The sequence below is a fragment of the Pseudophryne corroboree genome, chromosome 5 (assembly GCF_028390025.1).
Source record: "Pseudophryne corroboree isolate aPseCor3 chromosome 5, aPseCor3.hap2, whole genome shotgun sequence".
Classification (NCBI taxonomy): Eukaryota; Metazoa; Chordata; class Amphibia; order Anura; family Myobatrachidae; genus Pseudophryne; species Pseudophryne corroboree.
The window spans coordinates 163795707-163823382 of NC_086448.1; the positions used below are offsets into that span (position 1 = coordinate 163795707).

The following is a 27676-nucleotide window of genomic DNA, read 5'->3' on the forward strand; positions in this document are numbered from 1 at the left end:
GGAATAGCGGGCTCCGAAGGAGGCTGGGCACTCTAGAAAGATTTATGACTACCTGGTGTGCACTGGCTCCTCCCACTATGACCCTCCTCCAAGCCTCAGTTAGGACACTGTGCCCGGACGAGCGTACACAATTAGGAAGGATTTTGAATCCCGGGTAAGACTCATACCAGCCACACCAATCACACCGTATAACTCGTGATATTATACCCAGTTAACAGTATGAAACAATTGAGCCTCTCAACAGATGGCTCAACAATAACCCGATTTAGTTAACAATAACTATGTACAAGTATTGCAGATAAACCGCACTTGGGATGGGCGCCCAGCATCCACTACGGACTACGAGAAATAGAATTACCGGTGAGTAAATTCTTATTTTCTCTGACGTCCTAGTGGATGCTGGGAACTCCGAAAGGACCATGTGGATTATACCAAAGCTCCCAAACGGGCGGGAGAGTGCGGATGACTCTGCAGCACCGAATGAGAGAACTCCAGATCCTCCTTAGCCAGGGTATCAAATTTGTAGAATTTTGCAAACGTGTTTGCCCCTGACCAAGTAGCAGCTCGGCAAAGTTGTAAAGCCGAGACCCCTCGGGCAGCCGCCCAAGATGAGCCCACCTTCCTTGTAGAATGGGCATTGACAGATTTTGGCTGTGGCAGGCCTGCCACAGAATGTGCAAGCTGAATTGTACTACAAATCCAACGAGCAATAGTCTGCTTAGAAGCACCCAGCTTGTTGGGTGCATATAAACTAAACAGCGAGTCAGATTTTCTGACTCCAGCTGTCCTGGAAACATATATTTTCAGGGCCCTGACAACATCTAGCAACTTGGAGTCCTCCAAGTCCTTAGTAGCCGTAGGCACCACAATAGGCTGGTTCAGGTGAAACGCTGACACCACCTTAGGGAGAAACTGGGGACGAGTCCTCAAGTCTGCCCTATCCGTATGGAAAATTAGATAAGGGCTGTTACATGATAAAGCCGCCAATTCCGATACTCGCCTGGCCGAAGCCAAGGCCAATAACATGACCACTTTCCACGTGAGATATTTCAGATTCACGGTCTTTAGTGGCTCAAACCAATGTGATTTTAAGAAACTCAACACCACGTTGAGATCCCAAGGTGCCACAGGAGGCACAAATGGGGGCTGAATATGCAGCACTCCTTTTACAAATGTCTGAACTTCAGGTACTGAAGCTAGTTCTTTTTGAAAGAAAATCGACAGAGCCGAGATCTGTACCTTAATGGAACCTAATTTTAGGCCCATATTCACTCCTGCTTGCAGGAAATGCAGAAATCGACCTAGTTGAAATTCCTCTGTTGGGGCCCTTTCGGCCTCACACCATGCAACATATTTCCGCCATATGCGGTGATAATGATTTGCTGTAACCTCTTTCCTGGCTTTAATAAGCGTAGGAATGACTTCTTCCGGAATGTCCTTTTCCTTTAGGATCCGGCGTTCAACCACCATGCCGTCAAACGCAGCCGCGGTAAGTCTTGGAAAAGACAGGGCCCTTGCTGTAGCAGGTCTTGTCTGAGCGGCAGAGGCCACGGGTCCTCTGAGATCATCTCTTGAAGTTCCGGGTACCACGCTTGTCTTGGCCAATCCGGAACCACGAGAATTGTGTTTACTCCTCGCTTTCTTATTATTCTCAGTACCTTTGGTATGAGAGGCAGAGGAGGAAACACATAAACTGACTGATACACCTCCGGTGTCACTAGAGCGTCCCCAACTATTGCCTGAGGGTCTCTTGACCTGGCGCAATACCTCTCTAGTTTTTTGTTTAGGCGGGACGTCATCATGTCCACCTGTGGACAATCCCACTGATTTACAATCATTTGGAAGACTTCTGGATGAAGTCCCCACTCTCCCGGGTGGAGGTCGTGCCTGCTGAGAAAGTCTGCTTCCCAGTTGTCCACTCCCGGAATGAACACTGCCGACAGTGCTAGTAGATGATTTTCCGCCCATCGGAGAATTCTTGTGGCTTCTGCCATTGTCATCCTGCTTCTTGTGCCGCCCTGTCGATTCAAATGGGCGACTGCCGTGATGTTGTCTGACTGGATCAGCACCGGCTGGTGTAGGAGCAGGGATTTTGCTTGACTTAAGGCATTGTACATGGCCCTTAGTTCCAGAATATTTATGTGAAGGGAAGTCTCCTGACTTGACCATAGTCCTTGGAAGTTTCTTCCCCTTGTGACTGTCCCCCAGCCTCGAAGGCTGGCATCCGTGGTCACCAGGACCCAGTCCTGTATGCCGAATCTGCGGCCCTCCAGAAGATGAGCACTGTGCAGCCACCACAGAAGAGACACCCTGGTTCTTGGAGACAGGGTTATTAAACGATGCATCTGAATATGCGATCCGGACCACTTGTCCAACAGGTCCCACTGAAAGGTTCTGGCATGGAACCTGCCGAATGGAATTGCCTCGTAAGAAGCTACCATCTTTCCCAGGACCCGCGTGCAGTGATGCACCGATACCCGTTTTGGTTTCAGGAGGTCTCTGACTCAAGACAACTCCCTGGCTTTCTCCTCCGGGAGAAACACTTTTTTCTGGACTGTCCAGAATCATACCCAGGAACAGTAGATGTGTAGTCGGAACCAGCTGTGACTTTGGGATATTCAGAATCCAGCCGTGCTGGCGCAGCACTTCCTGAGATAGTGCTACTCCCACCAACAACTGTTCCTTGGACCGTGCCTTTATTAGGAGATCGTCCAAGTACGGGATAGTTAAAAACTCCCTTTCTTCGAAGGAGTATCATTATTTCGGCCATTACCTTGGTAAACACCCTCGGTGCCATGTACAGTCCAAACGGCCGTGTCTGGACTTGGTAATGGCAAACCTGTACCACAAATCTGAGGTACTCCTGGCGAGGATGGTAAATGTGGACAAGCAGGTAAGCATCCTTGATGTCCCGGGATACCATGTAATCCCCCTCGTCCAGGCTTGCAATAACCGCCCTGAGCGATTCCATCTTGAACTTGAATTTTTTTATGTATGTGTTCAAGGATTTTAAATATAAAATGGGTCACACCGAAACCATGCGGTTTCGGTATCCCAAACCGTGTGGAATAGTAACCCCGTCCTTGTTGAAGTAGGGGCACCTTGAGTATTACCTGCTGGGAATACCGCTTATTAATTGCCTCTAGCACAGCCTCCCTGCCTGAGGGAGTTGTCGGCAAGGCATATTTGAGGAAACGGCGGGGGGGAGGCATCTCGAATTCCAGCTTGTACCCCTGAAATACTATTTGAAAGAAACAGGGATCCACCTGTGAACGAGCCAACTAATTGCTGACATTTTTGAGACGGCCCCCCACCGTACCTGGCTACACCTGTGGAGCCCCCGCGTCATGCTGTGGACTCGCAGGAAGCGGGGGAAGAAATTTGATTCTGGGAACAGGCTGACTGGTGCAGCTTTTTCCCTCTTCCCTTGTCTCTGTACAGAAAGGAAGCGCCATTTGACCCGCTTGCTTTTCTGAAGCCGAAAGGACTGTACCTGATAATACAGTGCTTTCTTAGTCTGTGAGGAAACCGGAGGTAAAAATATTACTTCCCAGCAGTTGCTGTGGATACGAGGTCCCAGAGACCATCCCCAAATCATTCCTCACCCTTAAAAGGCGCATAGAGATTCTGCCTTATAAGTCAACATCACCTGTCCAGTGACAGGTCTCTAATACCCTCCTGACAGAATGGACATTACATTCATTTTGGATGCCAGCCGGCAAAATATCCCTCTGTGCATCCCTCATATATAAGACGTCTTTAATATGTTCTCATATTAGCAAACTAGTATGCTTGACAGGGTCACCGACCACGCTGCAGCAGCACGATCTGCAGGTCTCAGTCTAGTACCTGAGTGTGTAAATACAGACTTCAGGATAGCCTCCTGCTTTTTATCAACAGGTACCTTCAAAGTGGCCATTCCTAAAACGGCAGTGCCACCTTTTTTGACAACCGTGTGAGCGCCTTATCCACCCTAGGGGATATCTCCCAGCGTAACTTATCCTCCTGGCGGGAAAGGGTACGCCATCAGTAACTTTTTAAAAATTACCAGTTTCTTAACGGGGGAACCCACGCTTTCACACACTTCATTTATTCATCTGATGGGGGAACAAAACACTGCCTGTTTTTTCTCCCCAACCTAAAACCCATTTTTAGAGGTGCTTGGGTTAATGTCAGAAATGTATAACACATTTATTATTTGCCGGGATCAAGTCACGGATGTTCCTAGTGGATTGTGTATATGTCTCAACCTTGTCGACACTGGAGTCAGACTCCGTGTCGACATCTGTGTCTGCCATCTGAGAGAGCGGGCGTTTTTGAGCCCCTGATGGCCTTTGAGACGCCTGGGCAGGCGCGGGCTGAGAAGCCGGCTGTCCCACAGTTGTTACGTCATCCACCCTTTTATGTAAGGAGTTGACACTGTCGGTTAATACCTTTCACCTATCCATCCACTCTGGTGTCGGCCCCACAGGGGGCGACATCACATATATCGGCCTCTGCTCCGTCACCATATAAGCCTCCTCATTCAACATGTCGACAGCCGTACAGACACCGCAAACACAGGGAATGCTCTAAACGAGGACAGGACCCACAAAAGCCCTTTGGGGGGACAGAGTGAGTGTATGCCAGCACACACCAGAGCGCTATATAATGCAGGGACTAACTGAGTTATGTCCCCTATAGCTGCTGTTTCTATATAATGTATACTGCGCCTAAATTTAGTGCCCCCCCTCTCTTTTTTTAACCCTTTTCTGTAGTGTAGACTGCAGGGAGAGCTAGGGAGCTTCCTTCCAGCGGAGCTGTGAGGGAAAAATGGCGCCAGTGTGCTGAGGGAGATAGCTCCGCCCCTTTTCCGCGGCCTATTCTCCCGCTTTTTTATGGAATCTGGCAGGGGTATTTACCTCATATATAGCCCCTGGGGCTATATATTGAGGTATTTTTGCCAGCCAAGGTGTTTTTATTGCTGCCTCAGGGCGCCCCCCCCAGCGCCCTGCACCCTCAGTGACCGGAGTGTGAAGTGTGTGAGAGGAGCAATGGCGCACAGCTGCAGTGCTGTGCGCTATCTTGGTGAAGACTGATGTCTTCATGCCGCCGATTTTCCGGACCATCTTCTTGCTCCTGGCTCTGTAAGGGGGACTGCGGCGCGGCTCCGGGAGCGAACATCAAGGCTGGGCCTGCGGTCGATCCCTCTGGAGCTAATGGTGTCCAGTAGCCTAAGAAGCCCAATCCGGCTGCAAGCAGGCGAGTTCGCTTCTTCTCCCCTTAGTCCCTCGCTGCAGTGAGCCTGTTGCCAGCAGGTCTCACTGAAAATAAAAAACCTAAGTCTATCTTTCTTTCTAAGAGCTCAGGAGAGCCCCTAGTGTGCATCCAACCTCGGCCGGGCACAAAATCTAACTGAGGCTTGGAGGAGGGTCATAGTGGGAGGAGACAGTGCACACCAGGTAGTCAAATCTTTCTAGAGTGCCCAGCCTCCTTCGGAGCCCGCTATTCCCCATGGTCCTTTCGGAGTTCCCAGCATCCACTAGGACGTCAGAGAAACTACGGGTAGTTTTTTTCTCCCCAAACATAATACCCTTTTTAGTGGTACTTGGGTTTATATCCGAAATGTGTAATACCTCCTTCATTGCCTCAATCATGCAACGAATGGCCCTAGTGGACATTAGATTTGACTCATCGTCGTCGACACTGGTATCAGTATCCGTGTCGACATCTGCGTCTGCCATCTGAGGTAGCGGGCGTTTTAGAGCCCCTGATGGCCTTTGAGACACCTGGGCAGTCACGAGCAGAGAAGCCGGCTGTCCCGCATTTGGCATGTCGTCAAATTTTTTGTGTAAGGAGTCGACACTTGCACGTAATTCCTTCCATAAAACCATCCACTCAGGTGTCTGCCCCGCAGGGGGCGACATCACTTCTATAAGCATCTGCTCCGCCTCCACATAATTTTCCTCATCAAACATGTCGACACAGCCGTACCGACACACCGCACATGCTCTAACAGAGGACAGGACCCCACAGAAGCCCCTTGGGGAGACAGAGCGAGTATGCCAGCACACACCAGAGCGCTATATAATGCAGGGACTAACTGAATTATGTCCCCTATAGCTGCTATATTTAGTGCGCCTAAATTTAGTGCCCCCCCTCTCTTTTTTACCCTTTTCTGTAGTGTAGACTGCAGGGGAGAGCCAGGGAGCTTCCTTCCAGCGGAACTGAGGGAGAAATGGCGCCAGTGTGCTGAGGGAGATAGCTCCGCCCCTTTTTCGCTGACTTTTCTCCCGCTTTTTTAAGGATTCTGGCAGGGGTAATTATCACATATATAGCCTCTGGGGCTATATATTGTGATTGTTTTGCCAGCCAAGGTGTTTTTATTGCTGCTCAGGGCGCCCCCCCCCCCCCCCAGCGCCCTGCACCCTCAGTGACCGGAGTGTGAAGTGTGTATGAGGAGCAATGGCGCACAGCTGCAGTGCTGTGCACTACCTTGGTGAAGACTGAAGTCTTAATCCCACTGATTTTCCGGACTTCTTGCTTCTGGCTCTGTAAGGGGGACGGCGGCGCGGCTCCGGGACCGAACACCAAGGCCAGTTCCATGCGGTCGATCCCTCTGGAGCTAATGGTGTCCAGTAGCCTAAGAAGCCCAAGCTAGCTGCAAGCAGGTAGGTTCGCTTCTTCTCCCCTCAGTCCCTCGTTGCAGTGAGCCTGTTGCCAGCAGGTCTCACTGTAAAATAAAAAACCTAAATTATACTTTCTTTCTAAGAGCTCAGGAGAGCCCCTAGTGTGCATCCAGCTCGGCCGGGCACAAAAATCTAACTGAGGCTTGGAGGAGGGTCATAGTGGGAGGAGCCAGTGCACACCAGGTAGTCTAAAAGCATTCTTTTAGTTGTGCCCAGACTCCTGCGGAGCCGCTATTCCCCATGGTCCTTACGGAGTTCCCAGCATCCACTAGGACGTCAGAGAAAAAGTGAATTGCCCAAGCCAGGGATATAGAGGACTGGACTGTTGCATTCTGAGAGGCTGAAAGCTTTGATTGTTCATGCAAATTTGTTGTCACTACCTCATATCCCAATGTTTATCCTGTGGATAACCTGTGGACCCTGCAGGAGAAAGTTTAGTTTAAACATTTGCTCAGTCAGGGTCAAACATTACATACCCCAGTGTGATGCACAAGTGCCCTGAGGGGTGTCAATACAGAGTACCCGCTAATTCAGGGACTCAATGTAGCTAAAACATTGTACACGATTTTGTCTTAAAACAGAACTGTTAATAGAAACTTATTGTAGATCGATCTAAAAAACCACACTGACATAACGCACGGAATCTGAGCAACTCATTCAGGATACAGAGAAAGTTTCGGCTCTAGATTACATATGTAGGCTAAATGTCCATTCTAAGTGCAATAACTGCATGAACGTTCGTTATAACTACAATGCTGTGACAGATTTGTTGTTTGTCAACTCTTAAGTATGGGATTGCTTAGAGACCATAAGCTAGAACAAATTGTTCCCTAGACCAGACTTTGCTGTAAGACTGCAGGAATCTATTACATTCAGCAATCATTACTGTACCCGCTAACCGTGTGCAATGAGGCTTAAGTCTAAGAATTGGACAAAGTCATACTCTAATATCTGAGCTTTAGTTCATCCAAGACGTACCTGATTCTCCTTAGCAGAAGACTCCAGGAAAGCTGCGTGCCATGATTCTGCCAGGGCTTTTCCTTCTTCATAGCTTATCACCCTGTTTAACAAGTCAGGTTTTAGGTTTATAGTCCATGACGTAACAAGCATTAACAGCTGTCGAGTTTGTTTCATCATAAACTGGAAACTTGTGGCCAATTACAGTAGTGCAAAATTAACGAGATGCATTTTATGCCAACACTGCTTGGTAAGAATGACAAACATGACCCATTACATTTGTATCTTATTGCAGCATCTCTACTGTACTGCTGGGATATTAACAAGTTTCTGTAGCGACCACTACCAGCTGATTGGCCTGAGATAAACATGTTTATTTTGTTTGTTTCTCTATCTAACCAATTATGTACATCTATTGTAGACCGTTTTAAGTTTTTCACAAAAGCCTGTAACCTATACTGCAATGTTGCAGTTGTCAGTTTGACTGCTCCAATAATTTAATTTTTAAATTACATCAAAAGTCTGTTTTGTATAGAAAACTTTATTTGTAATAAGTGCATCACAAACCTTTCCATGTGCAAGTCTTTCTTGTTTCCAACCAACATAATGGGTATCCTGCAGGAGAAGGCATACAGTCAGGTTGAGTTTGATATAAGATTTTTTTGCAAAAGGAATGCAACTTACTGGACTTTTCCCACCATATCCAGCAGTTTCTCATGGATAACTTTAACGACTTCAAAACTAAAAAGAAAAAGAAACATGGTTAGGATGCAGAATATTAATAAAACTGAATTCAACTCTAAGCCGAGAGAAGGGGTCAGAACAGACAGTGGGATCCCAACAGTTAGAATCTTGAAGGTAAGTACCAGGTTTAGGCACTAGGGGGGAGGTTAGTGTTAGGCTGCTGGAGGGGGGGGGGGGGGGGGGGGGAGATAGGGCTAAATATGTACAATGTTACAGACGGGGGAGGTGGTTATAACCCAGAATTCAGCACCAACCGGCATGAACACACATTAGCTAGAGGCAGTAAATACAGTATATGTTTAGACACCAGCATCCTAGCACCTGTCCAACCCCCAAGCATAAACATTTGTTGGACTTGCCAACCGAACAGCAAGAGCACTTAAATGATTAAAGAACCATAACCTACCTTTTGATGGAGGTGACTGAATATACAAGTATATATCCATTAATGTCTATTGAGTAGGTCTGGGGGATTATGGAAAATTCATCCTAGGGAGAAGAAAATAAATAAAATAAGTTGTAAAACAAACCTACTGCATGTTGTAACACACATGCATGTTTCCAAAGGAACAAATGCTAGAGCATGGGTCTTCAACCTGCGGCCTGTAGAACTACACATCTCAGCATGCCCTGCCAGTTATGCTATTCCACAGCAGTTGGAGGGTTGCAGGTTGAATACCCATGTGCTAGAGCAGGATTCAATTTTCTGGCTGTCGGGATCCCAGCAGTCAGGCTACAGACGCCGGAATCCCAGCACAACAGGACTATTCCCACTAGTGGGTATCCCAGACACCCATAGAGTGGGGATAGATCTGGTGGCGAAAGCAGCGAGCCCACAAGGCGACTCTGCACTTGCTGCGCAGCTGGCATTCTGGCGGTATGCTGTTGTCATAATATGGACAGCCAGCATCCTGACCACCAGTAAAATGAATGTAATCTGCTAGAGCCCTTACACAGCCGTGTTGGAGGGGCCAACTAAAATTTCAAAATCTGCGAATGGGGCACAAAAGATCAGACAGGATTAATTTGACATTCCATTCAGCTTGTTTCAGGCTACCTTGAAGAGCTTGGCCTATAACCTACTTCCAACTACTCAATTTTATTGAACTTCAAAAGTTACTGAAATATTTTAGTGTAACCTATAAATTTGCAAACTAAAGCAACATGGAAAACACATGCACTTCAAGTCTGATGAAATACCAATTGTTAGTATTCCTGTATTACAGGTTGAGTATCCCATATCCAAATATTCCGAAATATGGAATATTCTGTATACGGAATTTTGAGCGAAAGCTAAATAGCGAGACCTTTGTTTTCGGATGGCTTAATGTACACAAACTTTGTTTAATACACAAAGCTATTAAAAATATTGTATTAAATGACCTTCAGGCTGTGTGTATATGGTGTATATGAAACAAATGAATTGTGTGAATGTACACACTTTGTTTAATGCACAGATAAGAATTTACTCACTGTAGTCCGTAGTGGATGCTGGGGACTCCGTAAGGACCATGGGGAATAGACGGGCTCCGCAGGAGACTGGGCACTCCATAAGAAAGATTTGGTACTATCTGGTGTGCACTGGCTCCTCCCTCTATGCCCCTCCTCCAGACCTCAGTTAGGATACTGTGCCCGGAAGAGCTGACAATAAGGAAGGATTTTTAATCCCGGGTAAGACTCATACCAGCCACACCGTATAACTCGTGATACTATACCCAGTTAACAGTATGAAATATAACTGAGCCTCTCAGATGGCTCAACAATAACCCTTTAGTTAGGCAATAACTATATACAAGTATTGCAGACAATCCGCACTTGGGATGGGCGCCCAGCATCCACTACGGACTACGAGAAATAGAATTACCGGTGAGTAAATTCTTATTTTCTCTGACGTCCTAGTGGATGCTGGGAACTCCGTAAGGACCATGGGGATTATACCAAAGCTTCCAAACAGGCGGGAGAGTGCGGATGACTCTGCAGCACCGAATGAGAGAACTCAAGGTCCTCCTCAGCCAGGGTATCAAATTTGTAGAATTTTGCAAACGTGTTTGCCCCTGACCAAGTAGCAGCTCGGCAAAGTTGTAAAGACGAGACCCCTCGGGCAGCCGCCCAAGATGAGCCCACCTTCCTTGTGGAATGGGCTTTTACTGATTTAGAATGCGCCAGCTGAATTGTGCTACAAATCCAGCGAGCAATAGTCTGCTTAGAAGCAGGAGCACCTATTTTGTTGGGTGCATACAGGATAAAAAGAGAGTCAGTTTTCCGGACTCCCGCCGTCCTGGAAACATAAATTTAAGGCCCCGACTACGTCCAGTAACTTGGAATCTTCCAAGTCCCTAGTAGCCGCAGGCACTACAATAGGTTGGTTCAAGTGAAAAGCTGATACCACCTTAGGGAGAAACTGGGGACGAGTCCTCAATTCTGCCCTATCCATATGGAAAATCAGATAAGGGCTTTTACATGACAAAGCCGCCAATTCTGACACCTGCCTGGCCGAAGCCAAGGCCAATAACATGACCACTTTCCACGTGAGATATTTCAAATCCACAGTTTTAAGTGGCTCAAACCAATGTGATTTCAGGAAACTCACCACATTGAGATCCCAAGGTGCCACAGGAGGCACAAAAGGTGGCTGAATATGAAGCACTCCCTTTACAAAAGTCTGAACTTCAGGCAGTGAAGCCAGTTCTTTCTGGAAGAAAATAGACCAAGCCGAAATCTGGACCTTAATGGAACCCAATTTTAGGCCCATAGTCACTCCCGGAAGTGCAGAAAACGACCCAGCTGAAATTCTTCTGTAGGGGCCTTCCTGGCCTCACACCACGCAACATATTTTCACCAAATACAGTGATAATGGTTTGCGGTTACTTCTTTCCTGGCTTTTATCAGCGTAGGAATGACTTCCTCCGGAATGCCCTTTTCCTTTAGGATCCGGAATTCAACCGCCCTGCCGTCAAATGCAGCCGCGGTAAGTCTTGGAACAGACAGGGCCCCTGCTGTAGCAGATCCTGTCTGAGCGGTAGAGGCCATGGGTCCTTTGATATCATTTCTTGAAGTTCTGGGTACCAAGCTCTTCTTGGCCAATCCGGAACCACGAGTATCGTTCTTACTCCTCGCCTTCTTATTATTCTCAGTATCTTTGGTATGAGAGGCAGAGGAGGGAACACATAAACCGACTGGTACACCCACGGTGTCACTAGAGCGTCCACAGCCATCGCCTGAGGGTCCCTTGACCTGGCGCAATATCTCTTTAGCTTTTTGTTGAGGCGGGACGCCATCATGTCCACCTGTGGCCTTTCCCAACGGTTTACCAACAGTAGGAAGACTTCTGGATGAAGTCCCACTCTCCCGGGTGTAGGTCGTGTCTGCTGAGGAAGTCTGCTTCCCAATTGTCCACTCCCGGAATGAACACTGCTGACAGTGCTAGTACGTGATTTTCCGCCCATCGGAGAATCCTTGTGGCTTCTGCCATTGCCATCCTGCTTCTTGTGCCGCCCTGTCGGTTTACATGGGCGACTGCCGTGATGTTGTCTGATTGGATCAGTACCGGCTGGTTTTGAAGCAGGGGCCTTCCCTGACTTAGGGCATTGTAAATGGCCCTCAGTTCCAGAATATTTATGTGTAGGGACGACTCCTGACTTGACCAAAGTCCCTGGAAATTTCTTCCCTGTGTGACTGCCCCCCAGCCTCGAAGGCTGGCATCCGTGGTCACCAGGACCCAGTACTGTATGCCAAATCTGCGGCCCTCTAGAAGATGAGCACTCTGCAGCCACCACAGTAGAGACACCCTGGTCCTTGGAGACAGGGTTATCAGTCGATGCATTTGAAGATGCGATCCCGACCACTGGAAGGTCCTTGCATGGAACCTGCCGAATGGAATTGCTTCGTAAGAAGCCACCATTTTTCCCAGGACTCGTGTGCAGTGATGCACAGATACCCGTTTTGGTTTCAGGAGGTCTCTGACTAGAGATGACAGCTCCTTGGCTTTCTCCTGCAGGAGAAACACTTTTTTCTGTTCTGTGTCCAGAATCATCCCCAGGAACAGTAAGCGTGTGGAAGGAACCAGTTGTGACTTTGGAATGTTCAGAATCCAGCCATGCTGTTGTAGCACTTCCCGAGATAGTGCTACTCCGACCAGCAACTGCTCCTTGGACCTCGCCTTTATTAGGAGATTGTCCAAGTACGGGATAAATAAAACTCCCTTTTTTCGAAGGAGTATCATCATTTCTGCCATTACCTTGGTAAACACCCTCGGTGCAGTGGACAGTCCAAACGGTAGTGTCTGGAATTGGTAATGGCAATCCTGTACCACAAATCTGAGGTACTCCTGGTGAGGAAGGTAAATGGGGACATGCAGGTAAGCATCCTTGATGTCCAGGGATACCATGTAATCCCCCTCGTCCTGGCTTGCAATAACCGCCCTGAGCGATTCCATCTTGAACTTGAATCTTTTTATGTATGTGTTCAAGGATTTCAAATTTAAAATGGGTCTCACCGAACCGTCCGGTTTCGGTACCACAAACAGTGTGGAATAGTAACCCCGTCCTTGTTGAAGTAGGGGTACCTTGACTATCACCTGCTGGGAATACAGCTTGTGAATTGCCTCTAGCACAGCCTCCCTGCCTGAGGGAGTTGTCGGTAAGGCAGATTTGAGGAAACGGTGGGGGGGAGACGCCTCGAATTCCAGTTTGTACCCCTGAGATACTACTTGAAGGATCCAGGGATCCACCCGTGAGCTAACCCACTGATCGCTGAAATTTTTGAGGCGGCCCCCACCGTACCTGGCTCCGCCTGTGGAGCCCCACCATCATGCGGCGGATTTGGAAGAAGCGGGGGAGGACTTTTGTTCCTGGGAACCTGCTGTGTGTTGCAGCTTTTTTCCCCTTCCTCTGCCTCTAGACAGAAAGGACCCGCCTTTTCCCCGCCTGTTTTTCTGGTGTCGAAAGGACTGTACCTGATAATACGGCGCTTTCTTAGGCTGTGAGGGGACATGGGGCAAAAATGCTGACTTCCCAGCTGTTGCTGTGGAAACAAGGTCTGAGAGACCATCCCCGAATAACTCCTCACCCTTATAAGGCAAAACTTCCATGTGCCTTTTCGAATCTGCATCCCCTGTCCACTGCCGAGTCCATAAGCATCTCCTAGCAGAAATGGACAATGAACTTATTCTAGATGCCAGCCGGCAGATCTCCCTCTGTGCATCTCTCATGTATAAGACTGAGTCTTTAATATGCTCTACGGTTAGCAATATAGTGTCCCTGTCTAGGGTGTCAATATTTTCCGACAGGGAATCTGACCAAGCAGCAGCAGCACTGCACATCCATGCTGAAGCAATAGCTGGTCTCAGTATAACACCAGTGTGTGTATATATAGACTTTAGGATAGCCTCCTGCTTTCTATCAGCAGGTTCCTTTAGGGCGGCCGTATCCGGAGACGGTAGTGCCACCTTTTTTGACAAACGTGTGAGCGCTTTATCCACCCTAGGGGGAGTTTCCCAATGTGACCTATCCTCTGGCGAGAAAGGGAATGCCATTAGTAATTTTTTTGAAATCACCAATTTTTTATCGGGGAAAGCCCATGCTTCTTCGCACACTTCATTTAATTCTTCAGATGGGGGAAAAACTATTGGTAGTTTTTTCTCCCCAAACATAATACCCTTTTTTGAGGTACCTGGGTTTATATCAGAAATGTGTAATACCTCTTTCATTGCCTCAATCATGCAACGAATGGCCCTAGTGGACATTAAATTTGACTCATCGTCGTCGACACTGGTATCAGTATCCGTGTCGACATCTGTGTCTGCCATCTGAGGTAGTGGGCGTTTCAGAGCCCCTGATGGCCTTTGAATTGTCTGGGCAGGCACGAGCTGAGAAGCCGGCTGTCCCGCGTTTGGCATGTCTTCAAATTTTTTATGTAAGGAGTCGACACTTGCACGTAATTCCTTCCATAAGTCCATCCACTCCGGTGTCTGCCCCACAGGGGGCGACATCACATTTATAGGCATCTGCTCCGCCTCCACATAAGCCTCCTCATCAAACATGAGGACACAGCCGTACCGACACCGCACACACACAGGGAATGCTCTTAAAAGGAGATAGGACCCCACAAAAGCCCTTTGGGGAGACAGAGAGAGTATGCCAGCACACACCAGAGCGCTATATAATGCAGGGACTAACTGAATTATGTCCCCTTATAGCTGCTATAAGTTATACTGCGCCTAAATTTAGTGCCCCCCCCTCTCTTTTTTACCCTTTCTGTAGTGTAGACTGCAGGGGAGAGTCAGGGAGCTTCCTTCCAGCGGAACTGTGAGGGAGAAATGGCGCCAGTGTGCTGAGGGAGATGGCTCCGCCCCTTTTTCGGCGGACTTTTCTCCCGCTTTATGGATTCTGGCAGGGGTAATTACCACATATATAGCCACTGGGGCTATATATTGTGGTTATTTTGCCAGCCAAGATGTTTTTATTGCTGCTCAGGGCGCCCGCCCCCCCCCCCCCCCCCCCAGCGCCCTGCACCCTCAGTGACCGGAGTGTGAAGTGTGCATGAGGAGCAATGGCGCACAGCTGCAGTGCTGTGCGCTACCTTGGTGAAGTCTGAAGTCTTCTGCCGCCGATTTTCCGGACCATCTTCATGCTTCTGGCTCTGTAAGGGGGACGGCGGCGCGGCTCCGGGAACGAACACCAAGGACGGGTCCTGCGGTCGATCCCTCTGGAGCTAATGGTGTCCAGTAGCCTAAGAAGCCCAAGCTAGCTGCAAGCAGGTAGGTTCGCTTCTTCTCCCCTTAGTCCCTCGTTGCAGTGAGCCTGTTGCCAGCAGGTCTCACTGTAAAATAAAAAAACTAACATATACTTTCTTTCTAGGGGCTCAGGAGAGCCCCTAGTGTGCATCCAGCTCGGTCGTGCACAGAAATCTAACAGAGGTCTGGAGGAGGGGCATAGAGGTAGGAGCCAGTGCACACCAGATAGTACCAAATCTTTCTTATAGAGTGCCCAGTCTCCTGCGGAGCCTGTCTATTCCCCATGGTCCTTACGGAGTCCCCAGCATCCACTAGGACGTCAGAGAAATTAAAAATATTGGCTAAAATTACCTTCAGGCTGTGTGTATAAGGTGTATATCAAACAAATGCAGTCTGTGCTTAGACTTGGGTCCCATCGCCATGATCTCATTCTGATATGCAATTATTCCAAAATACGGAAAAATCTGATATCCAAAATACTTCCGGTCCCAAGCATTTTGGATAAGGGATACTCAACCTGTATACGTAGTGGCCCCCTGTGCATTGCAAATGGAAGCTACAAAGACCAGGACATGCACCAGTTATAAATAAAAAGGTTATTTACTGCATTTTAATTTAGTTATCTGAATTAGTGTATGAATGGTGTCGATTTAAAGGAAATTGAGAGACTGTTCTAAAGCGCACATACAAACACTTGCTACAGCAAGTATTACCTACAAATTGGAGTTACAAAAAAATATATATAAAAAAAAAAAAGTTATTTGTATTTGGAAAAGTCAGAGGCAGATTCAATTGTTGGTCGCCCCAGCTGCCAGTAGATGGCACCCAACAGAGCAATTCAATTACTGCTCCATTTTGGCACACATGCGGGATGGGGGGGGGGGCACAAGTCAGCTCACAGGCTCCTGAGGAGAGAGCTGAAATGTGTGAAAGCGACATGGTTTGAGCACCCTTACCTGGTGTTCAGCTGCAGAAAGATAACAGGCACACACGCGAGACCACCGGACAATTAAGAGCTCTGGCAGGCACCCAATATATTTGGGCGACCAGAAAACTGAATTGCCTAGTGGCCTTAGTGTGTTTAAAAAGCCAGCATGCCAAGAAAAACCATTTGGAAGCAACCCTTACACAACTATAGAAGACAATGCTTCTGTACTTACTTGTCCAGCAGTATCAACTAGCTGAAGGTGGTAATCTTGTCCATTCACAGATATCAATTTAGTAAATGCTAGAAAGGAAAAAAAATTGAAACAAGAGTCAAACAGGTTGGCAGCAGGATACACTTCCCTGTTAAACAGCAACTGCTCAATGGATTTAATGACGCCATATGGGGTGCAAATAGACAAGCATTTGTCAATTTTAACAATTTCATTGCTCATCTCACATGGGTATGAAAAACAATGAAGTGATTAAACATGCATTTAGGGTAGTCAATTAAGAGGGATGTAAACAGCTTTAAAGAGCTTAACACAGTTTACATCAAAAGCAGGACGACGTGAAGGCACATGGATAATATAGCATAACTGGTACCACTCTAGTAAGACTAGAGTTGGACTCAAGCTCTTCATGCCAACGTAAACACAGGATGAAGCGAGCAGGATGAGCCGGGCAGTCTGGCTCTTATCTTGGCACAGCTCCTTCCCCTTGCACCCCAGATGGACATTGATATTAGAGTTGTCCAAAACATCCTTCGGGAAAGTTTAGTTTTATTGGGAGAAGACAAGTTTCTACCCAATGTACCATTAATTTTGATGAAAGCAGATAAATTACCCATATTGGGAGGCATTCAGACCTTGATAGGCAAGAATTGAATTGGTGCAGTTTTTCAAAGAATGAATTTATTGAACAAATATGCCTTCATGAAAATCAATGATCAATGCAGATGATACCATTTATCTCACACAGAAATATACTGTTTTACTTTAAATTAAGAGTAGAGTATGGCAGACAAAGCATTTTTATATAATCACTTACTGTTTTCTATGGTGGGATCATAGGAGTCCACAAACTGTCCTTCAACAAACTGTATTGTTAAAGAAGACTTTCCTAGAAGACACAAGAAGCCATTACTATACAGTACAGGGCAGGGATGTGTTTAGCGTCTTCCACATGCCCTGTGATACAGGACTAATCCCCATCTGCATTTATTGTGATTTCAAGCATTATGTCTGAAAGCACTAAGGGGGTGGGAGGGTATTCAATCGCTTGTAAGCCCTGTATAAACTGGAGGAATAAAAAAAAAAAAAAAAAAAAAAAATTTCACACGTCGCACCCAAGTATCCTGGATTTAGCCACATAAATTAAACATCTAGAGTCCTGGTTTGGGCACCCAATACCTAGACTGATTCCTGCTTGGAGCCTCATGAGGTGGTGAGCATAAATCTTCAAAAACTTTCACATCTGTCGGCAGGTACAATTTATTAACGCCAACAGGCATGCAAAAAAACACAAGTCTGCCTACTGCCCTCCTATAGGTGCCACTACTATTGAGTAAGGAACATACTAGTTTTTATTCTAAATTGTGCCAACAATGTATCAGTACTCAGAGCATTCAGCTTGTTTCCTTCAGCTACTGCTATAAAAATGTAGAGGCTAGAACTGGTCTACTCAGCAGCAAGTTTACAATACATACAGCACTCATATTTGACAGCTATATGGAGGAACAGCAGTACAGACTTGGGTCTAGTCACGCCTGAACAGAACAATTGAATAGCTGTTGGGTGCCATCTACTGGTGACCACACAATCGAATCTCACCCATTATAATAAGGTTACAAGTAACGGTAAAAACTTACATGATACACAAAATATGGAAGCCACTTTCAAACCAGCATATTTAAAAAATAAAATAAAGCACAGGTACAAACTTACTACCTCCACCTAATCCATTCTATACAGAAGAGTTTTATAATCAAGTACACGATCGTTAAATATCTATCCAATCACTGGCCGTTCAGTTTCCATGCACAAGTCTCTAGAGCAAGTGTCATCAACCCTAATACTCAAGTACCACCAACAGGTCATGTTTAGTAGATTTCTTTATTCATGAATTCATCCGTTTTGTTGGGACAGCAGATAGAATCTCAAAACATGACCAGTTAGGTTGCCTTGACTTAGTTCTTGTTAAGAAAGGTTGGGATAGAGTATGGCAAGGCTGGTTCAAGCTAACTGGAATGCAACAGTCACCCAAATAAGCATGTGTTACCATGGTATGCAGAAACATACATAGGCTAAAATGGGCACAATCTCCCAAAAAGATGCAGAATGGAAAACCACTGTTCTGGCAAGTCTGAATTTCTGTTGTGACATACAGGAGGAAAAGGGTATGGCAAATCAATTATTCAGGCTAGAGGTGATGCAATGGTCCAAGCAATGTTTTCCTGGCAGACATTAAGCCTTTTATTACCCAAAAGGCAGTGGCAATTAAGTCATACTTAAATATTAGGGGTGGATGCAGTGCTACCCCTTGTGCAAGAGTATGTATGGTGTGAGGCACACACCAGGCAATTCCAATGCATCAGCTATATTAGGGTAAATGTCTAGAACAGTGGTTCTCAACCACAGTCCAAGTACCCCCCAACAGTTCACGTTTTCCAAGTCTCCTCACAGGACTGAAAGCTAAATAATTTGCTCCACCTGTGGGTCTTTTAAAATGTGTCAGTGAGTAATGCATACACAAGCTAGGTGACCTGGAAAACATGAACTGTTGGGGGTACTTGAGGTCCGAAGTTGAGAACCACTGGTCTAGAAGACAATCTACAAATGCTGGGAATGAGGCTCACCCTATGCAGTGGATGGGGCCCAAGTTACCCATTCACACTGCACTAGCTACCCAGGTTGGAATCCCAGGACAGCAGCTCTCTAATCTTCCTGCAAGTACATTATACACAGACTATCCATGCTGGAGTATTGATATTATGTGCATTACACTATGCCCACAGTCAACCCATCTCTTAATGGCTATGTCACGAACACCGGCCGAGTCTCCAAATACACCAATCCGAGAATCACCATGTGTGACTACTGGATTACTTTAAACCCGAACTGCCACCAGCAAGAAGTTTAAGAATAAACGCAAGGCTGCCTTCGCTTCGGCCTACACAATTATTAATATGTCACAAAATGATAGTATGGACCATGAGGCCTTTGGGCATAAGAACACAGACCATAACTAAAAATCAGATGTTTAATTTCAAGAATATCTTCAGAGCTTCAGTTACAAAAAAAGTTACAAAGATTAGGAGAAAGTTAAAATTACACACCGATTAGGATACAATTTCAAATAAACGAGGATAATTTCAGAAAACCTAACTTAGGGTGTGTACACTGAGATATTCTTTTGATTTTGACTATATAGTCAAAATCGCAAGAAAAGTTAGTGCAGATCGCAAGGTTAAAGTCACCTTGCGATCACGATACGATCCCGATGCACAGTCCCACCAGGTCGGCATCGCAAGAAAAGATACTGTGCAGGCAAGTCAATACTTGCTAGATCGGTGTACTATCTAGTTAATCTCACATGTCAATGACATCTCACATAAGCCAAAATCGTAAGCACAGTCCATATCTCAAGAAAAGTTAGTCAAAATCGGTGGTGCTGGGCTCCGGGGAGTTCAAGGGAAATCGCAAGTGAAAATCGGGCATAGCAAGGATCTCACCGTGTGTACACACCCTTACTCAACAGCAGGTAAGCCTTGTGTGTGGAGGGATTTCACAATGTAAGATATATGGTGCATTCTCAGCTCTTGGCTGTTCCCACAGAATATGAACCCTACAGTATGTGAGAGAGGGGCAGATAAAGCCACCCCTCACAGCTGCAGCCCCCACTGTTTCCTTAACTCTCTCAATGCTGTGTACCTGGGCAGTGGGAAACCAGGTTTACTTTGGTTTCACTTTCAACAGCTGTCTTTAAGTTTCAAGAGGTCAGGTTTCTTGGCCTGGCTTTCTGTAATGTTGCTCCTAAGTATAGTTTATAGCTTTTTAGATAAGGTAAGGGCCATAAACTAACCTCTGACTACCCACTATACATCAGCATCCTCTACTGCCATATGTATGTAGCTATATCTTCACTTAAGAGGACAGGCTGGCAACCATGTTGCGCCAGTGTCCAATACAATATACATGTAAACATTACATACAAGTCTTATATTGCTGGATGCAAATGAATGTCCCATTTGCCACAGGCTACATCACCCAATTATGCCATGTCAAAGTACACCTCTCAAACTGGCTCTATGAACAGGACAGAATGCAGAGTACTCCAGTGGACCTTTGGAATATGGTGGAATGGGAGACCAGAGAAATCTCCAGCAACAGCATGTTTTTATCATGTCAACATGGAACAGAACATCTAAGGAATGTTTCCAGAACTTAATGAAGACATGCCACACATAATTTAGGATGATCTAAGGGCAAGGTTACTACCCAATACAAGATGTATGTAGAGTTGCTAGTGTAGAATACAGAGCACTGCATTTAGCTTACCCTTAAGAGCTGCTACACAGGCATCACTAAGCTGCACAAGCACATTTGATCTCGGAACCGGTCAGCCAGCTTCTAAAGTGACAGATTATGATTACTTCTGTTCTATGACCCAAACACAATGCAGCAAAGAGCAGTGAAGCCTAACTAATGTACTGCACATGCCTAAAGGCAATACTAACAGCAATAGATTGTTAGACTCACCCAGCTCTGACTACATGTCACCTGGGTTTTTGCAACCCCATGAAGGTAATTCTAAAAAACGAATTCTGCATGATTTCCTAGTATGGAGTTTAACAGTGCTCAGGCAATCTGAGCACTGTACTAAATAGTATTTTGGTTACCTACCGTTGAATACTTTTTTGTAGTCCATAGAGGATGCTGGGGTCCACATTAGTACCATGGGGGTAGATTGGTCCAACAGGAGCCATTGGCACTTTAAGAGTTTAACAGTGTGGGCTGGCTTCTCCCTCTACCCTCCTACCAGACAGTCTAGAAACTGTGCCCGAGGAGACCGAAATCTTCGAGAGAAGGATTTAACAGATAGTGGCGAGATTCATACCAGCTCACACATACAAGGCACATTAAGCTAACTTTGTTTGAAAACGCAGCAACTGCTGAAACATTACTTACCAAGTAACAATGCAGTACTTAACTAAAATCGAAGTTGTACTGAACCAAATAACGATAGCAGAAAAACGAAGCGCTGGGCCTAGAGGATGCTGGGGTCCACATTAGTACCATGGGGATGTACAATAATTTGCGCCTCCACCAACCTCTGCACGGCTTCTTGCAGGACAGTCCTGTCTGTCAGCAGAGCTGGCTAGCCTGATCTGAAAGGAAAAATAAAAAATTGGTGAGGGAGATTTTGAAGTTCCATCCTGTACCCTTGGGACACTATCTTGCACCCAGGGGTCCAGGCCGGAGGACACCCAGACGTGACTGAAATGTCTGAGTCTTGCTCCCACCGGCCCCACCTCCGGGGCATGCAGTCCATCGTCATGCGGAGTACTTTGGTGTACCAGAAGCAGGTTTCTGTTCCGGGGAACCTGAAGCTGCAGGTTTCTTGAACTTGGGCCGACCTCCGCGAAAGAAGGTGTTGGACGGCTTGGCCTTTCTGGGCTTGTTAGACCAAAAGGGCTGTGATGTAACTGAAGAAAAGTGTTTCTTTGGAGCAGGTGTAGCTGAGGGAAGAAAGGGTGACTTACCAGCCGTGGAGACCCACGCATCTAACGCTTCCCCAAAGAGAGCCTGACCTGTGTAGGGTCTCCACACCACTTCTGGATTCCATGTCAGCCGACCACTGGCACAACCACAGTCCTCGACAAGCTGATAGACATGGAGGAAATCCCTGCAGCCATGGAACCCAGGTCTATCATGGATTCTACCAGAAATCCTGCCGAATCCTGAATGTTACGTAAAAACAATTCACCACATTTCTCCATAGTATCCAAGTCCTCAAGTAACGTGCCTCTCCACTTTACTATAGCTTTGGCAATCCAAGCACTGGCAATAGTGGGCCGTTGGATTGCCCCAGAAGCTGTGTACATGGATTTGAGCGTATCAATTGTACGATCAGCCGGCTCTTTCAAGTCGGTAGATCCTGGAACAGGTAAAAACACCTATTTTGAGAGTCTGAATACTGACGCATCAATTTTATCCTCTACTGGGAAAGGAAATGCTACCAGAACCCTTTTAGGTATCCAATTTTTTTAATCCAGTTTTTCCCAAGCTTTTTCAAATATAGCATTTAATTCCTTTGACACAGGGAAGGTTAGAGAGGCTCTTATTTTCAGTGAAGTAAACCTCCTCAACCTGCTCGGGTATTGTGTTGAATATTGCCGATACATCCCTAATAGCCTCAATCATCAACTGCACCCCTTTTGCAAGAGATGCAGCCCCCACCCCGGCAACACATCCCCATCACAGTCTGCAGTATCAGAATTGGTATCATCCTGGCATGATCTGTGCAAGAGCACGCGGGGAGCCCTGATGTACCAGAACTGGGCCAGACTGCCATAGAGTTCTGTAAAGCCAAGTTACAGATTTGTTTTGTGCAATCCTATTTGAAATCTCAGAAATCATAGATTTGATAGAGGATAACCACTCAGGCTCCCTTGCTGGAATCTGTGCTAAACCAGTGCAATCCTGATTACATGGAATGGGATCATCCCGAGAGGACATATCCTCTGCAGCATATGACAGTCCCTGGACATTGCTTAATGGAGGCCACACACAGGGGAGGACAGTTTCACCCCCAAGAACGGCGAGACAGATTGGAGCCAACCCACACAGCGCTTTTAATATAAAGGGAGACCCCCCCCTATCAGCGCTGACTGTGCACCTTAACAGGTTACACAGTCGTTTTGCAGCCTCCCCCTTCTACAACCCACTGGTACCGTGATAGATAGCTGGAGTTGCTTTGGAGGGACTTGCTCTTACTGGACAGCACTGTGCAGGCAGGAAAACTGCGCTGCACGCTGCTGGGTCTGCTCTGAGAAGCTCCGCCCCAAAAAATGGTGCAGTCTTCCCACTCTTCCTAGGATTATACTGGCCTGAGGATTTATGCTGGCTGAGATCCCGGGACCCCGAAAGGCTGTGTGACCAGTGTAGGGTGTAGGCGCTGGCTCAGGGCGCCTCTCACAGCTCCGCACTATGTACCATTGAGCCTTCAGAGCGTAGTTAATACCCTGATGCCACCATCTTCACACTGGCCCCCCACTTGCTACGGGGGGAGTTGGTAACTCACTCGTCACTGATCTTCAGCTCTGTAAAGGGGTGGTAGCATGCTGCTGGGTGAGCGATCCCCTGTGGCGAGTAACGATCTATCCCCTCAGGTGCTCCGTGTCCTGTCAGCAGAGATAGTGGCTCAGACCCCGCAGGGCAGACACTACTCTTTCTCCCCTCCCCCCTTAGTCCCACAAAGCAGGGAGGCTGTTGCCAGCAGCCTCCCTGTAAAATACACTATAAAATAAACTTTACTAGAGAAACTCTGGAGTGCTCCCCTAGCTGTGACCGTCTCCTCCGGGCACATTTTGTAAACAGTCTGGTAGGAGGGGCATAGAGGGAGGAGCCAGCCCACACAAACTCTTAAAGAGCCAATTGCTCCTAGTGGATCAGTCTATACCCATGGTACTGATGTGGACCCCAGCATCCTTTAGGACACAAGAGAAAATTAGGAGCTACAGCATCAATGCTCCTCTACACAAACACTAGCAGCCATTACATCCACTCATGTTTGTACTCCAGATATAGCTGTACAGATATTTGTGTGCAGCTATGGCATCGATAGTGGATGGGTTTCAGCACGTCAGATAAAACATTCATTGACCATTAACAGATGTGGCCTCATATCTACTCTCCATACGCTATGCTACACGAGTTGCCTGGTGCAAGTAACCTGTAGGGACCCTTTTCATCTTTCACCTTAATTTGAATCTTCGTCACAATGTGATGCGACAAACCACTTTACAACAATTTATATGTAACTTTGCGTGTGACAGGTGCAGAATCCATCTACGAAGCACAATGGCAACTGGTGTGAAAAATAAGAAGCTGTTGCATCATAGCATTTGGCATACAGATTCATACTCTGTCACACTGATATCAGAGTGATGCATATCAGTGCAGCCTTGTGAAGTGGTTGTCATATCACATTGTGACTAAGAAATTGGGTGAAAAATGCTCAGTGCTGGCAGGGTTGCACAGGACCTTGCACTCCAAGTAGGGCTGGAGGAACAACTGCGGCAACAGTGTATGAGGACTCACCGATGTCCTGAACAGCCACTCTATTCTGGAAAACATGAACAGTTATGTCGGGTACACACTAGATGACAAGCAAATAGGATGTCGCTCACAATTTCCCTTGAACTCCCGGACAAACGATATTGTGCGTAGATAGGGGTAATTCAGATCTGATCGCTGCTGTGCAATCAGGTCCAAACTGCACATGCACAGGCGCAACCGACAGCTACAACGGGCATCGGGATGGTGCGAAGGAGCCAGTCGTACGGCCCTATGCAAGGTGATTGACAGGAAGTAGCCATTTGGGTGGCAACTGACCATTTACAGGTGTGCCCAAGCGTTTGAGGGTGTCTGACGTCAGCTCCGGGCCCTGATCAGCAGGATTCAATCGCACTGGAAGAGTTAGTCCTGGGCTGCATGGAGACGGCACAAACTGATTTTTAGCAGCTCTGCTAACACTCGCACAGCAAAAATACACTCCCCCGTAGGCGGCAACCATCTTCTCGCAGGATAGCAAAACACAGCCCAGTGATCAGATCTGAATTACCCCTCTAGTGAGTCATTTTACCAATGACCTTACCAATATACACAAGTCATTCGACACTACAAAATTGTTGGGTTTCAGCATAATTTAGACACTTGTCCGTCTTTTAGTGTACACGCTGCACAATTTGATTCCAGTTGTTAGGGATATTTTCGAAGTGGAGTTGCATGTACAGAGGGCACCTCTAACGACCCACAGGAGCGCACATCACTAGCAAACAGTGCTTACACTGAATGATTTAAACAATTTGCCTTAATGATTGGTCATTATCAGCAAATTCATATAAAATGAACAGCATTTACCCGGCTTTAGGGTTCCTTGAGGTCTGGTCACCCTTTACAGGCGGCCTGTGCAGCAACATTAGCACTATCGCCTGACTGTCAAGCCAATAGTCACTGGAGGGAATTCAACTGTTCTGAGTGTCTAAAAATTCCATCTAAATAGGACTGTTTAGACACCCATGCACATCATGCATGTTGCACCCAAACAGACAGGGTTTAGCAGTGTACAATGGCTAAACTCCTGCTTTGGGCATCCAAACGTCCATTTGGACGCCCAAAGTGCCAGGTTTGGACACATTTTTCTTGCACCTCAGGAGGCTGCAAGAACGTGTTCTCCTTGGCCGCCCAAAACGGCAGAAAAATTAAATTGCTGCCGCAAAAAACAAACATTTGAATCAGCCCCCATTTAAGTAGGGTCACTATGGTTGGGTACTAATTTGCCAATGCACATCATACATAACATTGTGCATAGATTTCCCACCAACAAACTATTGTTCAGAGTGAACAATAACATTTGCTATATTGAATGACTAAGTTACAGCAAAACAGTATTTATTACTACCAAAAACAGAGGTGGCCTCTATTTTGATTGCATTGTAAAATGACAATTGGGCAGGCACTCTTGAACACAGGGTGCCAGGAACAGTCTCATGCAGTTCCTGACATCCAAACATAATCCAATTTGAACATTCTGTACTGCTTCCCTGTCTGGAGAAGGAAATACTTATGACACAGAGCTTGTATATGCAGCTAGCAAAATACCATACCAACACCAGCCTGAATCCAGCCAATTGAAAACTAGCCTTCACCATTACACCAGCAAGATCCACTAGTAAAGTCCGATTACATTTGAGACTATTGGAGAGGGGATTCAATTATCCACAGGCTTTATGGCATAGCCTCAGCTCCCGGCTAATGAGCCTGGAGCAATTCAATTCTACCCCTTTTCTACTAGCTTTAAAAAAAAAATACAGGTAAATGCGCAGGGGCACGCATTTACCAGTGTTTATTTCCTAGTGGAAAAGTGTCCCCCTGCAAACTCCCAGATCAAGTGATCCGGGAATCCTACCCGGGTAGCTTGCCGGGTTGAACACATGTTCAACCCGGTAAGCTGTGTAGTGTGAACGGGAGCTGTGTCACTCCCGCTCACAGTGAATGGAAGGGCGGCGCTGGGAGATCATGTGATCTCCCAGTGCTGCCCCTGCCACGTCAGCAACCCGGCAATATGCTGGGTTGGTAAGTGCTGTGGGAAAGGGGGCTGTAGCACGGGTCGCAGCAGTGTCAGGCTCCCGGCTGCGACCTGTGCTACAGACAGAAAAGGACTTTCAGTGGCACCCATCTGAAATGTTATACTACCAGTTACCGGTCACTTATGATTCCTTTATCAGCTTAGGTACAACTGCTTGTAGACCAAGATCGTGGCGTGACTGCAAGATGCAACATTAATGACAGTACTAGCTCAAAATTATAAGAATCAAAGTCAGATTTCCAATTATAATCTTATGTATTGGCTGAAGGGCAAAGATACTGTTTAGTCTAACGTGTGTAAAATGTCCAGGGTGGATCTGTTGATGTGGGAAATGTTAGCATTGTAGATGTACAAAGGTAGAACAGCGCAGTCAGTGTCTGATGTTTCCAGACTAGAATTAGTGTGACCTGAAATGTCATCTGCTGCCTTTTACGTTTGTCAACTTCACGCTGAAATAATGCTTCCTGAAGTTTCAGGAATTGTTCCCTCCACCATCACATTACTGTAGTGAGCTATTGTTTGCAACACCCCTAGAAGTAATCAAAGCACTAAAAATCCACAATAGGGGCCCAATGGAAACTCAGAATGCAAATTGCTCTTTATCAGTCCCATGTAAATCAAAGAAACAAACCCCAGGCTATTTTCCTGCTTTAACTCTCTGCAGCAGGATTAAGCCTAAATTGTCCATGCACAAGTTGATCATCTCACTATGACCAACATCACAGATCCATCCACTGAAATCAGCTCTCAGCAATGCAATTATTCAGTTGGTACAGGGCAGCGGGTAACTGATTTGGTGATCAGGTTACATTTGTCAATACTGGAGATTCTAATCAGGTGAAAGGGTAAGCAGCTACAGGTAGTAAGAATCCTGAACTCGTGGCCATATGAAACAGGTCAATGCACCATGGCAAGAAAAACAAAAACACCATATTTATTAACAGTTTGATATAGAGCAGCGAATTCCATTGCACTTTACAATTGCAAACAATGATAAAACAAAACTGGGTAATAGCAAACAATCTGAAACAGGATGGCCCTGCTACCAATCTATAGGGAGGTAGGCATGGTTACACAAGGATAGGTGCTACCTATTGCATAGTGGTCCAGACAGATTGCATAGGTTCTTGATGGGCTGTACAATACAGCCACAAAGCAATGATGAACCAGGATCAGGAGGAAGGGAAAAAGAGGGGGGGGGGGGGGGGTGAATAATGTGAGGCTGTGTGGATTGTACAGTGGGAATGTAATTGGATAGGAAACCTAATGATTATGC

At 46.5% G+C, this 27676-nt stretch overlaps 1 protein-coding gene across 1 annotated transcript in view; it reads right to left on the reverse strand.

Annotated features, from left to right (window-relative positions):
* Positions 1-27676, reverse strand: part of RHEB (Ras homolog, mTORC1 binding) — a 63898-nt gene that overhangs the window by 19632 nt on the left and 16590 nt on the right. Inside the window, exons 2-7 of the mRNA XM_063921847.1 lie at positions 17077-17148; positions 16263-16330; positions 8776-8858; positions 8310-8366; positions 8193-8240; positions 7647-7728 (exon numbers count right to left, since the gene is read on the reverse strand). Coding sequence (XP_063777917.1) covers positions 7647-7728; positions 8193-8240; positions 8310-8366; positions 8776-8858; positions 16263-16330; positions 17077-17148 — 410 coding nt within the window. The remainder of the gene's footprint in view (positions 1-7646; positions 7729-8192; positions 8241-8309; positions 8367-8775; positions 8859-16262; positions 16331-17076; positions 17149-27676) is intronic.